Raw genomic sequence first — 18,050 nt, forward strand, 5'->3', positions numbered from 1 at the left:
ATGTTGGGTTAAGAAATGAAGACTACTCCAGGGTGTTTTAGGAATTTATCCTTAGGCTAGCCCCCAAAGATTTTCCAAGGAATACCCCATAGGGTTATAGGCAGTGAGTAGCACCCAGCTGGTTTAAGGGGAAGTTCATATAAATTCCAATAATCTTTAGTTGTTTGTATGATGGCCAATAAGCGGCTAGCTAGTCTCAAAATCTTGCTTCAGTGTAGTGGAACAAACTTTTTCCTCTGGCTGCTCTGACTTTACTGCAATGATTCATCCTGCTTAGATATCCTGCTGGGTGAACTGGTTTATTTCTTCTACTGAGAGATCAAAACAGCCCAAGAATGCTAGAGAAAATCAGTCCCTGTCAATGGATGATGGATTAGAACCTATGGAAAAGTCAACTACAAATCCAGTAAGATTGTGTCCTGAGTTTAAGCTCTAATAAGCTAAACTGGAAAACCCATAAATACCTCAGCAAGATATTGTATCTGCCTTTAAGAAACAAAATGTTGGTCATGTGTAGTTAAAACTATAAAATTTCAGGTGTTCTCTTTTCCACTAGGCATTTTGCCTTTTTAAGTCACTTTGTAAGTGTAAGAACACCCCAATCCCCCAACTATCCAGGTGCTACAAATTGCAAATATTTATATAACTCTTTCAGGTTTGCTAAGCACTCTATATGTAGGTATGTATGTGCATTGTGTGCATGTATGTAGTATATATGTATGGATATAGTCATATACTGATACATACATGTATATATGTATATATATATAATTAGATTCATATAACAATAATCTGAGGAGTAAGCATTATTTCTATAATATTACAAAATTTATAAAATGGTAAACTGAGACCCAGAATAGTTAAATGATTTGTCAGGTTTTAAGTATAGGATATAATAATTGTTTTTGTTGTTCAGTCGTTTCAGTCATATCTGAACCTCATTTCAGGTTTTCTTGGCAAAGATACTGGAGTGATTTATCATTTCCTTCTCCAGCTCATTTTACAGAGGAGTAACTGAGGCAAAAATAGTTAAGTGACTTGCCCAGCATCACACAGCTAGCCTGAGACTGAATTTGAACTCAGGTCTTACTGATTCCAGGTCCACCACTCTAAGCCATTGTGACACTTAGCTATATAATAATAACAAACATTTATGTAGTGCTTACTATGTTCCAAGCATGGAGCTAAGTGCTTTATAATTATTATCTCATTTGATCTTCACAATAATCCTGAGAGGTAAGTGCTATTATTATCTCCATTTTACAGATTAGAATCACATAGCTAGTAAGTGTCTGAGGCTGGATTTGAACTCAGGTCTTCCTGATTCCAGCACTCTATCTCCTGCACCAGTTATCCTGACTCCTGACTTCCTTACCACTACATTAGTGGTATAAAACTCAATTATTGACTTAGGAAACCACAAATTAACATGAACTATGTTGTATTATATTTCATGTATTTTGTTAAATATTTCCCATTACATTTTAATCTGGTTTGGCTGTACTCAGGAGTGTTGTGAGATACATGTGGTCCAAGGGCAGTATGAATGATATCTCTGCACTAAAGGACACTGTCAATAATTCATCATGTAGAGCCTTCAAATCCTTTTATTTCAGAGTATTTATTTGTTCCTGAGACATTTAAGCTTGTTTGGAAAAGTAAACTTATTTATTCAGCCATCCTAGATCCTTGGTAGAGAATGTCTCAGAAGCTTCAGTACCAATTAGTAGTTGAAGGGAAGGTAGCTTCCTCAAGAGGGTTTCCTTATCTTCGGTCATCATTTGTGCTTAATCTAACTTGTACTACCTTGTTGAGTGTAGCAGATCACCATCAATTCCTGGCTCACATCTCCACTTCTCTTGATGGGGATGAACAATTCACCAACGTCTTCTTCAATGGTGTAGACGGACTGAGGAATAAAGACAGTTGATTCTGCAGAGATAACATAGAATAAACAGTCATTACTGTACTTCCTAAGATCATCACCTGTGAAACAATTATATACATATTCAAGTTTTCTCCAGTGTTTGTTTTTTGTTGTAGTTTCCTTCATAATCTACTACAGAACGATGGTGGGGGGACGGGGAAAGTGTGGGGCAAAGAAAACAAATATCTAAAACATACAAACTTGGGGCCAATGCATCATCTCCTTGGGAACTTTAAAAAAGGGGGGATTTCTTTCATCTTCTCTGTAATCTCTTTTTCTCGCTTAAGTAAGGGCTTCTGGCATACCTTCCATGAAAACTAGTTTTGGTCTCTTGGCAGAGAATGAAACTTCAGCAAATTAATTTAATCTCTTTCATTTTGGATGTTGCATGCTTAGAGGGATAATCATGTAATGTACATTTTTTTTGAAAGCAGAAATTCCTTTGGAATTCAGGACTCTATTCATCAGATATAAAGAAGTGTTTATTTGGACTCTTTCCCTAACAGAGTAACTGTGATATATACAAATGTACTCACGCAAGTATAAACTTCTCATTTTTTATGGTAGAGGAAGGCTATAACACAAAAAGGGTAATAACAAAAAATTTCCAAGCAGATAATTTCAACAATTTTCTAAGACATTTATTATAGTACTGTATTAAATGGCTGCTGACACAATTACTTCAGAACTTGTTACATAAAGGCTAGAATAATTACTGAAAACAACTCATCATATTCTCTTTGAAGTACTGTACCGCGTGGCTGTCTTTGCCAGTGATCAAAGAATACTAGAAATATTGTAGGCAAAAAAATAATACTTGATAGGAAATTTCACCATACTGATTTGATAACATCTGTGGCTTTAAGATTTCACAAAGATAATTTTTAAAACCTCCAGTTTTATTATCTCAATTGGTTTTTCAAAAGTTGTTTTTATCCAGTTGATTTATCCCATATTATTCTTAGTTTAAAAATATAATACTATGAAATAGAATTCAGCTTTGAATTAACTACACTTTTACAAATTAGAATTTCATTATTTCTAATTCCTTTTAACCAAAAATATACCCACAGTGTTCAAGACAGAGATTTTCATCAAACTTTGCAACAAAGAAAGCAAAACATATCACACAAAGTTGATTTGTGTAATATTTTAGTTGCATTGTTTTCTTTGAGATGAATATAGGGCAAGTCATTCCATCATCGAAAGAAATTTGATACTTGCCCAATAGATTTCTTTTACTCTACCCTGCATGAAACTTGCGAGTCATAGTTTATATAGAAAAATCCACTTGTTGGGTGGTATTTATTATAATAAATACTCATTCAGCTCATCTGTACTACTCAGGGACTTATTTATAAAATTTACTTGAAAAATTCCACGTGTTGGATTTTAATTATTAAAGCCCCATGAGGTTTCAGTCTTGAATGTCACTTTCTTACCCTGTACCACTTAAGTCTGTAGAGTAAGGCAGGGCAGCACTCCTTCCATTTGTCAGTAGACTTGAATTATGAAAAGAGAGAAAAGTAGGGTGATCTTGGTGGGGGGCCTTCAGCTCTGGAATTCACTCCTCCACTTGGTTTGACAAAGCCTGGGCTTGCTGACCTTGAGGGCACAGTACCAGGCTTATCTATTCCCTTGTTCTTTTTTGTCTATGGGAAAAGTGACTTTGATATGTAAAGGGAGAAAGTGCTGGGCGAGGGGGTGCAGAGGAGGAGAGGTTGAAGTGTTGGAATTTTTTGTTAGATTTTTCCTTACTTCACTTTATCATGAGAGATGATAATTTCATATGTGCCGCCTGCATCAAGCGGGAATAGCATTTTGGACTCATTCAGTTTGGGTATAAAATTGTTTTTTATAGGAGCATGATCAATTTATCTTAAAGTAGCAATGTTTTGAGAGTCAAAGAGTGAAAGCAGGAGGGAAAAATTGAGGCCATTGAAATCAGATTAAAAAGCATTGTGAAGGTAAACTTCAATTCTAGAAAAGTAGGTGTAAACACAGAAAGAAAATAATATAAAAACCACATATCTAGGGATTGATCTCTCTGCTCGAAAATAAGTGTTGCCCAGATCTGCCATTGCTAGAGAAAATGGAAAAAAAAATTGTGCTCAATAGAGCTTTTTTAGTTGAATGAGTGAATTAAGAAATTAATGAAAGAATAAATGAATGAATGTTTCGGTAACATAAGAGGATGAAGCAATGTCATCATTACTAACTTTTTTTGTAGTAGAGGAAGCTAAATGACAACCATTTCTTTCTTTGAAATGAAGTGGGCATGATTGAAGCAATGTCTGAACAGAAAAAACATATTCATGATTAGCATTGCCACTGTTTGTTACTTTGAGGTTCCAAGTGGTTTTCATAGCCCAAAATAAAAGGGTTGTTAGCACTCTGAGAAAGAAACATTTCTCTCTATGGAAGAAGTTCTTAACCTCGAGTCCATGGACTTATTTTTTAAAACAAATTTTGATGCTGTATTTCAATATAATTATTTTTTTCTAATCTTATTCTTTGTACATTTAAAAGCATTATTCAGAGAAGGAACTGGTGGGTTTCACCAGCATACCAAAGAGGTCCATCATACACGTGTATAGCACACACACTCACACACACACACACACACACACACACACACACACACACATACTGTTCTGTAAACTGACCAAATCCTAGTATATGAGGGACAGATAGACAAACATTACTATGTAAAATTTAATTAAACAAAGTAAGTTCTTAAAAAATCTATAATGATGCAAGAAAGAAAAGAAATTACAGTCTCATTACTGGTATTAAATTAAAAGAACTTTCTGTCAACATTATGATACTCTTATATTGTATTCTTCTTTAAATTTGTGAACAACTGATGGTAAACACAGGGTTTGTTATTTGGAAGCTAAACCTGGGAAAGTCTACCGACCTATCTATGCCTTATTTCTTTTTCTCCTCTATAAAAGAGAAACAATTGTATTTTTCAACTGCAATGGCGATGTGAATAAATAATAAATAGGAACATTGTAATAGAAATCATGACAACATGTACAAATATATGCTGCTCCTAAGAGCTGTCTGACATACTATTGCATTGCTGAAGACTTGCTTCAGGTACTATACAAATATGAACCTTCTCTTTGGTTGGTGAGTTCCTGCCTGGCACCACCATTGCAAGAAAAACTCAGGCCATTCACACTGTCTTCTCTCCTGGTTCCACCTTGCCCTCCATGTTTCCCCCTTCACTGCATTCTCCCAAACCTCCTTTCCAGCTCCCTTTTTATGTCATCTTTCTCCATTAGAATATAAACTCTTTGAGGCCAGAGACTTTTTGTCCCTATGTATTTATTTATTTATTTATTTTTTATGGGGCAATGGGGTTAAGTGACTTGCCCAGGGTCACACAGCCAGTAAGTGTCAAGTGTCTGAGGCCGGATTTGAACTCAGGAACTCCTGAATCCAGGGCCGGTGCTTTATCCACTGCGCCACCTAGCTGCCCCATCCCTATGTATTTAAATCCTTAGGATTTTGCACAGTGATGAGTGCTTAATAAATTATCTGTCAATCTATCAATTTATCAATCTATCATCCATCATCTATCTATTGATCGATTGATTTATCATCCATCTATCTATCTATCTATCTATCTATCTATCTATCTATCTATCTATCTATCTATCATGTTGGATTGTCAAGGAATGTTATTTTATGCTAATAAAAGCCTGTACTTATTTTGTATGGCTTGGTTTTTTGAGTAGGGTTTTCCCCAACAGAATCATTCCCATTTACACCTTTCAGTGGCTATTAGAAAATGAATATTCCTTGGTTAATAAATTGTTGTAACCTCCTGTTTTTCCTATGACTTCTAAACCACAACAAGCTGTGGCCCACACACTGCACTGAGGGTTCACAGATGTAGTTCAAAGGCAAAATTCCTGATGTTGGCAGGGCCAAGTTTCGGGCCTCCTTTCTTTATTGCTTCTCTGTCCTCAGTAACAAGAGACTGTCAATTTATCAGTTCTTGACACTTCAGCCTTCAAATTCAGCAGTGGACATGAATCAGCTATCCAATGTTTCCCCTCATCCCACATTCCCCACAGTGCAACAAATTACAATTAATTTTTGGTCTAGGGAGGGGAAAAAATGCCTGAGTCATCTGAGTTCTATGTCATGAATGGGAGTTCATACAAGTGCACAAAAGTCATCTCTTTTCATTCAATAACAGAGTTCTTAAGACATGCAAAATTCCATACTTCTGTGTGAATGAAGCTTATTCTCTGTTAAATAATAATTAGTCAAACTAATACAGTCCCAATGAAAAAGTATCTGAAGTGGGCAAATATTTAATCCATTAGCTCAAGACTACATATGTACACATATATATGTATATGTTGTCATCCTGCAAAAAAAAATCAATTAGTTCTTTTCATAAAGAGGTTAGGAGACTTCAAATACACAGTCTGAATAATAGCATTGAGTTACTTAAATATTTTAGATGGTCAGTCTTTCTAGTCTAGATGCAGCAAAGTTCTATTCTCCCATGCATACAAAACCTCTGCTCTGATTAGAAATGATTTGACATAAAAAGTAAAGGAATCTTTTTAACATAAATATCTGTTATACCTTACATTCACTAATACAAAAATATTGATTGAATTTATAAGAAAGCATTTTAAAATGAAAATAGGTGCTGTGAAGTTTCAGCCTAGAGTTCCATCTTTATAAATATGTTAAAATACAAATTTAAAAGAGAAAAAAGCATCATTAAAAAAAATAAAGTAAGGTGGAAATATTTTCCATCTGTTTTTCTGGACAATCAAATTGTGTTTATATTTTTTAAATTATCTAGGAAAAATTATTTGTCTTTATATGCCTTTTTCCTTAAGAATATGTGTTTACTAAATGTTAACAAAGTCTCAAAGCCTCTTTGAGATGTGAAAAAACAGTGTATTAGCAATAATAGTTGGTGAGGGGTGAAGGTAGGGTGGTAAGAATCAGAGAGGTAAGAAACTTTTTAAAGTCCCAGTGGTTGTGTTTTTCTGAGCAACTAAATGAAGCATTGTTTTGTTTGGTGAAGGACACTTAAAATCTGTTCCAGAAATTAGTCTGTTCAGGTCAGTTGACATTGCTGTAGGACACGGATGGACAATTAGTCATTTGTTTTCTGATGTGTGGGAATTCTTTCTGTACTTTTAGCATTGGAAGTAAAGAGGAGTAGCAATACAATGACCTGTCACCCCTAGGAATTCAACACAGTGATCCCAGGAATTAGGTCTGTTTTGTGGGACATGCCAATCCAATCAGCAAATGATTAGTGTAAGGTGAGATGGTTATTGCATGGAGAGGCACTGTGGATAGAACACTAGACTTGGAATCAGGAAAACCTGAGTACTAATCTAACTCCAGACACATGCTAATTGTGTGAACCTGGGTAAATGTGCCTCAGTTTCTTCATCTGCAAAATAGGTTGGCAGTTAGGCAGAATCAGACGATGGCCTCAAAGGTCTTTTTTCTACTTCTAAATGCATGTGATGTTATGATCCTATGAATTGCTTAGAGAGAAAATACCCATTATCTCATCTCTACATGAAAGTCTAATCTTTTCACGTTAGTCAAGGCTCAAGAAGAAAAATGATACTGTTTGAAAATGTTTAGCTTCTGCCAGGCTAAGGAAAGAATCTAGTAGATTGAGCCTTAGTAAGGCTCAGTTCCCTCATCTCTAAAGCAAGGGGATTGGACTATTTCTTTCAGCTTTAAAATTCTATGATTCAATCAAAGGAAGAAATGAGGAAACAAGGCATTATTGATTCGACTAAAAGCAAAGTAGGTCTCCGAAGTGAAAGAGACAGAGAAGGAGAAAAAAGAAAATCATGGCAACATTTACTGAATTTTCTCTGGGTCTACAAGATAAAGATGATTTTTTTCATCCATCTTTCCTTTTGATATCAGGCTCTAAGTATAATATAGCATGGTAAATAAACCATTTTTTTCTATTAAGATACTGACATCTACAAAGTGGTGGCTGCCATGTATTTTCTTTTTTTTTTCTTGGCATGGGACAATGACAGTTAAGTGACTTGCCCAGGGTCACACAGTTAGTAAGTATCAAGTGTATGAGGCTGTATTTGAAATCAGATCCTCCTGAATCCAGGGCAAGTGCTTTATCCACTGCATCACCTACCTGCCCCCAAATACTATTACATTTTGGCTCTCTGACATTTTGTTTGTTTGTTTGTTGCAGGGCAATGCAGGTTAAATGACTTGCCCAGGGTCACACAGCTAGTAAGTGTCAAGAGTCTGAAGCCGGATCTGAGCTCAGCTCCTCCTGAATCCAGGGCCGGTGTTTTATCCACTGTACCACCTAGCTGCCCTGTACTTCTTTTTTTTTTGTTTTGCTACATAAACATCTGCTTTCTTGCCCAAGTTTTCAATTAGGAAAACAATTTTCCCTCCTAAAGATAAGGTTAGTGAGACACTGACAAAGACTATGAGGAAACTGGGGTGTCTTAAGTTCTATAGTCCCATAGCTTCTTGAATACCACATCCATATTTAGGTGGTCCTCTGTATCAGTAAAGGGCCACTGCTTGTAGCAAGTGACAGGTGCAAGGGATGGACAGCTGTCAGCACTAGGGCTAGAGTTGTATAAAGCCATAGAGGTTTGACTATGTGTTAACCACAAAAAAATTCTCAGGCTGGGGTGGATTTCCAGAGCCTTGTGTTTCTACCTGTACCTGTTGCCTGCTACTTGAAATATACAAAGGCTCAGGCCTGATTGATGACTAAGCACAGCCTTTCCATAGATGACAAAGTTCTTGTCTTCATAACAATTGATTATGTGAATTCTATAGTGCACTAAATTTTTAAATGGGGATGTCCAATTACATGACAAAAACACTGAATACAATTTGATGAAAGCCTGGAATTCTCCAAGTACTGGGGTCAAGAGAAAAGTGAAGTAGATCTAGCTAGACATAAGTAAGATCAATTTTTTGTTTGTTTGTTGTTTTTTTGCATGGCAGTGGGGGTTAAGTGACTTGCCCAGGGTCACACAGCTAGTAAGTGTCAAGTGTCTGAGGCTGGATTTGAACTCAGGTCCTCCTAAATGCAGGGCCGGTGCTCTATCCACTGCGCCACCTAGCTGCCCCTAGACATAAGTAAGGAATGAGGCGACTGATAGCTTTACCTCTGGATGGCAAAAGAACATAAGCCTTTCCTGATCCCCACAATTTCTAGTATCTCTGTTCAAAATAACCTTTTTACCCTTTTACTTTGCATATATTCATTATTTTCTCTCATAATAGGCAATTTCATATTGGTCTTTGCATTCGCAGCACCTAGCAGAGAATTTGACACAGAGAGGTATTTAATCAATACTTCATGATTGATCAATTGATAGTAACAGTTTGTTAGGAAGATAAAGGAATGTTTTTGTAATGAAGAATACTGTTAGGGATTGGACTTGTGATTTCCATGGTGTAGAGGACTCTTGGAGACAAACTTCCTCTACAGAGGTGGGTCAGTAGCTTCTTTGCAGTTAATGTTCTTAGGGAATTGCTTAGGCCCTGAGAGGTTGGGACTTGGCCAAAGTCACAGAACCAGGATGTGGCAGAGGTGGGATTTGAACCCAGGTCTTCTTGATTCCAAGGTCATCCCTCTATTCACCACAACATTTTACCTTTTGTAGTACAGCAGTGAAAAAAAACGAAAAAATATATTCTGGGGAAGGAAAATGTGAGAACCGTGAGTATTCCTTTTGACTCAGTATCCACGTGGCCTATAGCCAAGGCCTTATAACTTTTTTTATGAAATATGAAGAATTAAGACATGGACTAGAAGAAATTAACCACAAAGACTAAAGGTTTGGGAAATGTGTTCTCAGTGGGATGGTGCAAAGGCTCATTTAATCTGAAGAAGAAAGGGCCATTGTTGATTCCATGATTTATTAATATGTGAATGGACACTCTGAGGTGAATAGCTATTCTCTATTTGTACTGAAACAAGAACAAGAAAAAATGGTCTAAATTGGAGGAACAGGGGTTCAATATAGGCATTAAGCAGGACTTGCTAATTATCTATGTTTCATACATGAGGTTGCATTATGAAAAGAAGCGGAGATTTCCTCTGGAGATTTTGAAGGACTACAGACAATTAAGATGGTTTTAGGGTAGGTCCTCTTTGGATGCAGGATAAAGGAGACAGATTCCAGATTAAAAAGCCTCTTTAACTCACAACTGGCCCATATTCCAAGTGAGTTTGGGCAGACGGAGCTAATGAATAGTAGGGCAGAATCAAATGGAATCAAATCTCTTCTTTCTTGATACAAGGAAATTCAGCCTTGTAAATTTGCAACCAAGTATTCAGAAGTTAATTCAAACAAAATTTTAACACATGAGTGGACATTAAGGGTAAATTAGGCTTTTAAATCTGGGAGCTTTGTTACATGGGCCTTTACCAAATTCTCAGGACCTGATGAAAGCCTGGTTTACCCTTCTACCATGCTGACCAAATCGAATTTAAGGCTGAATATATTTGAACAGTGCATTTAACTAAATGAGAGGCAGCATGGGTTTAAAAAAAAAATTAAAGTAACAATAGAGTCTCTATTTCCTACATTCAGCTGTGCTCAACCATCTAAAGCAGGGATTTCCTCATGACTCCTCTGGTTAGTGCACTCAGGTCGGTTTTATCTTGGCAGAGATTTAAGAGTTCTCTGATTGACAAAGCAAAGTGAGCTGGCCACTTAAAAACAAACCATGGTTTCTGACAGGGAATTTTTACTTCAGAAGAGCCTCTAAAAGGTTTTCATTTCAAAAAGAGTTGACCCTCAAAAAGCTTCTTGGACATCATTTTCAGCCAGGAGTGAGAAAAAAGCAGGCCTGAGAACCTGCGACAGATGGAGAAGAAAGGACAAGGGTCAGAGGCAAACAACAATGTTCATTCACATTGACCACCATTGACCTTAAGTATGTTCATGGATAAGAAAGCTTAAGTTACAAGAAATCTAAAGGAAAGCTTCAAGGCACTAAGAACTAGAGTACAGGGGAGACAGAATCATAAAAAATGAGAAGCAGAATAAGTTTTGTATATGCTATCCCACATTCCCATCAATATCAAAGAGAATCCAAACTCTAGTCAACATTGAAACAAGCATTTTGGGGAAGAGGTTATGGAGTGAGTCTGAAGAAAGGTCAAATGTTCTACTACTGATATTAGAGTTGCCTTAGCACTGAGACACTGCGGTTAAGTGATTTGTCCAGAGACACAAAAGTTGACATGTCTTAGATTCAGAACTTGAATGTGGGTCTTCTTGACTCCAAGACTTCCTATGTGGAACAGTGGATTAAAGTTGATCCAAGAAATGTTGAAAGCTATGGCAAGTACATGAGGAATGAGAGTACAAAAATGATGCTCTGTTACATCTTAAAATTAATAATTAATAATAACAATAATAGCTAGGATTCATATAGTACCTACTATGTTTCAGGCATCATGCTAAGAATTTCACAATTATCTTATTTGATCCTCACAATAATGCTCAGAGGTAGGTGCTATTAATACCCTCATTTGGCAGATGAAGAAATTGAGGCAAACAGAGGTTGAGTGATTTGCCTAAGGTCACATAGTTTGAGTAGCACACCTGTCTAATTTCTGAACCTGTTTTTTCTCTCAAGTTACATAGATTTTAGTTTTTAGCCTAACCTTAAGATAATACATTGCTTTGTAATTTTCACAGTAATAACTTTTTCTGGAGGAATTTTAACACTGGCACATAGTAGGTGCTACACAAATGCCAGCTGTTGTTATTATTAGTATTATTAATAATAACAATAGTAATATTGTTATAATAATAATAATTTAGAATGTTACAATGCATTCTTTTTATCTCTCATTCTTCATGCATTTGGCATAGCATTCAACACCTCTTGGATCGACCTCAATCCACTATACCTCCTAGGAATAAATAGAGAAAAAGGTAGCTTTAGAGTCAAGAAGACCCACATGCTAGTCTTCTCAATACTGAGGCAACTCTAAGATTATAAGTAGTAGTTGGAAAAAATCCAAAGCAATGTATTATCTTAAAGTAAGGATAGAGGGGCAGCTAGGTGGTGAAGTGGATAAAGCACCGGCCTTGGATCCAGGAGGACCTGAGTTCAAATCCAGCCTCAGATACTTGACACTTACTAGCTGTGTGACCCTGGACAAGTCACTTAACCCTCATTTCCCTGAAAAGAAGGAAAGAAAGAAAGAAGGAAATAAAGAAAGAAAGAAGGAAAGAAAGAAAGAAAGAAAGAAAGAAGGAAAGAAAGAAAGAAAGAAAGAAGGAAAGAAAGGAGGAAAGAAAGAAAGAAAGAATAGATACTAAAATTTATGTAACTTTGAAGAAGAAATAAGTTCAGGAATTAGACAGATGGCCTACTCAGACACTTACTGGCTGTGTGACCTTAGGCAAGGCATTTAAATTCTGCCTCAATTTCTTCATCTATAAAATAGGCATAATAACATTTATCTTCCAGGGTTGTTTTGAAGAACAAATAAGATAATAATTGTAAAGCCCTTAGCACAGTGCCTGGCATATAGTAAGCACTACATAAATGTTATATACTGTTATTATTATTTTCTGCTGCCTTTGGGGGTAATAATTTATAGGTTTATAGGGTCTTAGGTCTAAAGCTGGACAGGATTTCAGAGGACATCTCATATAGCCCTTTTGTTTTATAAAGGAAGAAACTGGGGCCCAGTAAGACCAACTGATTTGCTGAAAGTCACAATTGAAAATCTAATTGAGAAAACATTAGAAATGGTAGGGAGGGACCTAATTTTCAAAAAGGAAATATCAATTGACCTGATTTAGTATGTCACATGACATAATACCTCTTAAGTAATAATTTAAGGAAAATAAGCCTAATGGAAAGAACTGCTAAAGGAAAGAGAGTGTATTAGTTAACCTATATTTGTGGTACAAATGACTTAAAAATTAACTTTACTTAATTTCTAGTTTTATTCCTAATTTTTACTGAATACAGATCTGCTATTTTGGAAAGTTCAAACTGCAATTCATTTCTAAGAATGTGTTAAATGGAGTCAATGATTGGAAACAACAGCAAAAGATGTTAAATCCTCTTACCATCTCCTGGGTCAATAATCTCCACTGTTGTCACAGCAGGGAATTCTAGAGCAGCCATGACAGGCTCTGACAGCACCACCTGGAAGGTTTCTGACTGCTCATGTTCACCGTCGCTCAGAATTCGCACTCGCCAGGTGGCTGTGGTTTGACCTGGGTTGAATTGCACTTGTTTCTGTGCCTTTCCTTTGAAGTCTCTGTCTTTTTTTGCTGTGCCATCTTGTGTGCCAATACCTTTCAAAGAAACAGAGTATTAGTCTTGCTCAATTTCATTTGAAAACAAATAACTCACAAGTTTTTCTACTTAGAGTTGATTCATATTCTCCTCTCCTCTATAAACTAGTCTATAGATCCTTCTCTAGAAATGTTTCTTTTAACGTTGGTCTAATGTTGAACTATTACTTTTGGTGAAGAACCTTTAAGGAGGAAATTTAGTGTGATAACTTTGATAATGAAAGTTAGAAGCAAAATTTCTGTTCCTGACATTGTTCATTTAATTGATTTTTTCTTTCTTTCATCTCCTCTATTAGATTGTGAGCTCCTTGAAAACAGGAATTGGTTTTTGTCTTTCCTTGTATCTCTAGTGCTTAGCACAATGCCTGGCATATAGTTAGTACACAATAAATGCTTACTGATGTTTTGATTTCAAATGAGAAATTGACTCTAACTAAATAATAATGTAATTAACTATGGCTTAATCCATGTATTTCATTATATGTATGTAGATATAGGCTTATCTTTACTTTTCAGGATATATATATATATATATATATATATATATATATATATAATGTGTATATCCACATATATGTGGATATACACACATATACATACATATACATATATGTGTGTATGTATCCTGAAAAGTAAAGATGAAATTGAATTCCATGTATTGAGGGGGAGAAAAAGGGTGAGTTAACACATTTTCCAGTCTTATAGACTATATCTGATGACTGAGGTACTTAGAAAAAAAATCTTACTATGAAGAATTCAAAACAATATATTATCTTAAAGTAAAGATAGAAACTAAAATTTATGTAACTAGAGAAGAAACAGGTTCAGGAATTAGATAGGTGTGCTATATTGTTGTTGTTGTTGGTCCTTCATTCTCAAAGAGGACCATGACATTGGGGTGATGTCATAACTTGCACTGATCTGGATTTCAATGAGGGAGGGCTATGCAAGGTCACCAGTCTTACTCTCTTCATCCAGAGCTATCTGGGTCCAATGGCAAGATATTCATCAGGACAACCTGAGATGGTCCCAGATGTTTAAGGCAATTGGGGTTAAATGACTTGCCCAGGGTCACACAGCTAGTAAGTATCAAAGGTGAGATTGGAACTCAGGTTCTCTTGACTCCAGGGCCAGTGCTCTATCCACTGTGCCACCTAGCTGCCCCACACCACATTGTTGAATGTTTGGAGTTGCTGAGACCTTAACCTCTGCAACATTTTATTTTGGTGAGACAACTGGGGTTAAATGACTTGCCCAGGGTCACACAGCTAGTAAGTATCAAGTGTTTGAGGCCGGATTTGAACTCTGGTCCTCCTGACTCCAGGGCCGGTGCTCTATCCACTGTTCCACCTAGCTGCCCCAACATTGTTGAATGTTATGGAGCATGCTTTTTGCTCTCTAACTCCTCATGCACTTGGCATAATGTTCAGCACCTTTTGGATCAACCTCAATTAGCTGCCAACACTGACTGATAAAAGGGAAAGTAATTTCTGAGATTTCTAGCATATATACTGATCACTGTTGGGATCTATTCTCTATTACCAGTGGTGCTGCTGGCAGAAGATGCCTATTAATAGAGATCTTTTAATAGGTGCTACCCAGTTTTGAAAAATGATCTTATATTCTTATTTTTGTAGATCAGAAGGGAGTGAAAGGAAATGACATTAAAAAAATTAAAGCCCAATATTTCCAACTGTAAATTTGCTTCCCTAATGAAGGTTATATTCCATCTTGCTGAAAATAATCTGTGCTACCTTCCAGACCCAAATTGTTAGTTACTAAAGAGAAAAAACAACTCCTTGGTGGGCTTTCATGAGATTTTTGCAGTATTGTGTCAAATCTATGCACCTATTTTTGAATCTTGCCATGTGGTAGGCCCATAGTTACATGTAGCCTAGCTGAACCTGGCTAGCATACTGCCATAAAACCACAAAAGTTTATCTTGGATTGTCCTTCATAGACAGTTTATACTTTCTTCCTCTCCATTCCTTTCCCCCCACCCCATGTTTTATATGGAGATTTCCTTCTAATTTTGAACCTTTTGCTCCCTTACTCAGTTTATGACCTTCTACCTAACCCTTGGCATAAATTGCCTTAATCAGCTTCTGGCTTTGGTCTCTGAATAGTTTTCTGTTTAAATGATTGGATCTCAGACTGGAGACCCACACCCTTTGACCCCACACTACCTCCTCCCACTACACCTTCAGTTGTCACTAATCTTTGGTTCATGTACAGTCCACAACATTGGGAATGAGTATAGGACTCCATGCTAAAAGAAATGCATAGACACATGCACATACATACATACACACATACACATGCATATGTATGTACACACATATATAGATATATATATATAATCAACTTATCTGTGATTCATTTGATTTTCTTCTTGAACACAAAGTAAATAAAATATGATGAAAATACTTTTGTTCATTAAAATGACAAAATGACATAAATGGGGCATTAATATAATTTCATTAACATCATTTCATTCTTTGGAAAGAAAGATATTTACACACAAATTTAAAGTGCCTGCTCTGTCTATGGCACTGTACTATATACTATGGTGCAAATCAGAGTGTGTGTATATATGTATGAATGCATACATGCATATCGTATATGTATACACAAGCATTTTAGTATACATACATGCATATGTACAGTGTGTATACTTACATGCATGCACATGTAGACATATACACATATATGTACTATATCTATCTACATATCTATTTCTATCTATATCTACATTTATATTTACATCTACATCTACATCTATATCTATATCTACATCTATCTATATCCATATGCAATTTAAGGTCTGAAAAGCATACATCCTAATTTGAGCCAGGGTTTTGTAAAACTCTAGGAGGTAGGAATGATAGATATTATCTTCGTTTTACATATGTGAGAACTAAGCCTATGAAAAGTAAAATGACTTGCTCATTATAATGGAGCTAGTAATTGTAGATGTGCAATATCAATACATATTGATTGATTTATCAATGCACTTATTGACTATAATGATAATAGTAATAGCCTTCATTTGTATAGAACCTACTATGTGCTAGGCACTGTACTTCTAACACCTACTTTAAATGTTTTTTATTTGTCAACTTTAATTATATTGGTTGGTCAGATATGCATTAATTCTGGGACAAGAAAAAATATATGCAAGTCTCCAAAGAGTAGAAAAAAACTTTGGTTTTACCTTATTCTTTCTATTTCTTTTGGAAGTAATGAGGTCCAAAGCTAAACTAAAAACTAGCTTCTTGTGAACCCCACCCACTCTTGTGCAGAAATCCATTCAAATGGTAAAATGCACAAATAACAGAAATATTTGTGCCAAACATTACCTGGGGCAGGGAAAATCAGTTGAGTGATTCATGAGCTGTGCTGAAGTTCATAATTTTCTTCCAAAGATAATTAATTGTTAAACAAAACTCCTCGGCCCTAATTAGGACTTGGAAGTATGAAGGAGCCTCTCTGCACTTTAATGTGGGGCCTTTGATATTTAAGCACACTAGTGAAATGAGTGAAGTTTTATACACATTCTCTCTTGCTAATGGGGGCTGTGAATGAAGCAATTATGTAATTACCACAGTGAAAAAAACTATAAACTTAAGTATCATTCTTGAATTTTCTAACTATTCTCTCCAACATTAGCTCTGACGTCAAATATTCATGAGTATATTAGTAGGTGTGTAGGGTTTAGTGATAGGAAAAGGCTTTTTTCCCCCTTTAATTTCTAGAAAGTTTTAATTAAGGAGATGACATTTCAGGCACACATAAGGGCTTGAGTCACACAGGGAGAAAGGAAGCTCTTTGAAGATTCTGAAGACTAAAGGGCCACTCATGCTAAATCCTATTTCTCTTTGCTCTGACTGACAAGGTGTGGGCCACCAAGGGGAAGTTTCCAACTCTCTATCACCTCAGGTTATTTAGTAACTCTGTGAGGTTAACCACTTACAGTGGTAGAGTCTTGTATCTTTGCTGCTGATGACATCCGTGTCTATAGGGGGAAAAAGTGCTTTGTTCCAAAAGAAAGCCACACAATCACACAGAACAAATATAAGGCAACCAGATATAGCATGAAACTGCTCATTGTTTTAACATTCAACCAGAAGAAAGCCAACAGGTCAAAATGAACCAAAGACAATGTCTTGAAAGAGCATTGACTGAAAATATTTTGCAGCTATTAACTTTATTGATTAAAGACCAGCTGGTCATTTGCGGCTCATAAAGATAGCTGCTCATTCTCAGAAAACACACAAAATGCAAACAGATGCAAACATTCTAAATGCTTCTAAAGAGCTTTGTTTTTAGCCCAGTCTTCCATTTCTTCTCTAGGAAAAAAGTTCAAATAAAATCCAGCTTTGGATCTGTATCAATGTTTGAAAAATGAATTATCCTGTTGTGTTATTGCAATGTCATTTGGTTATGATCACAGTCAGGAAAGAGATCTAAAAATTTGTGACTATATTGTTATCCAAATTTGGTGGGGGGGAGGGAGAATGAGGCCAATAGTTCTCAAAATTTAACCTAGAGAAAATATTATTTGGGAGAAAAATCTATGTAGTAAAGGAATTATGTATCCAAAAAAAATGGTTTTAAATTGCTTTTAGTAGGTAAGTAAGCAGGCATTTCTTAAATGTGTATTATGTACAAGGCACTATCCTAAGCCCTTGGGAGACAAAGAAAGGCAAATATACCATCCTTGCCCTCAAGGAGCTCACATTCTAATAGAGGACATAACATGAAAACAACTATCT

The 18,050-nt window shown here is 36.0% G+C and overlaps 1 protein-coding gene across 1 annotated transcript in view; it reads right to left on the reverse strand.

The window, feature by feature from the left end:
- FREM2 (FRAS1 related extracellular matrix 2) overlaps positions 1 to 18,050 on the reverse strand; it is a 216,199-nt gene that overhangs the window by 94,195 nt on the left and 103,954 nt on the right. Inside the window, 2 exon segments of the mRNA XM_043997088.1 lie at positions 1,807 to 1,932; positions 13,045 to 13,275. Of these exon segments, the coding sequence (XP_043853023.1) occupies positions 1,807 to 1,932; positions 13,045 to 13,275 (357 nt within the window).

The sequence above is a fragment of the Dromiciops gliroides genome, chromosome 3, assembly GCF_019393635.1.
Source record: "Dromiciops gliroides isolate mDroGli1 chromosome 3, mDroGli1.pri, whole genome shotgun sequence".
NCBI classification, from domain to species: Eukaryota; Metazoa; Chordata; class Mammalia; order Microbiotheria; family Microbiotheriidae; genus Dromiciops; species Dromiciops gliroides.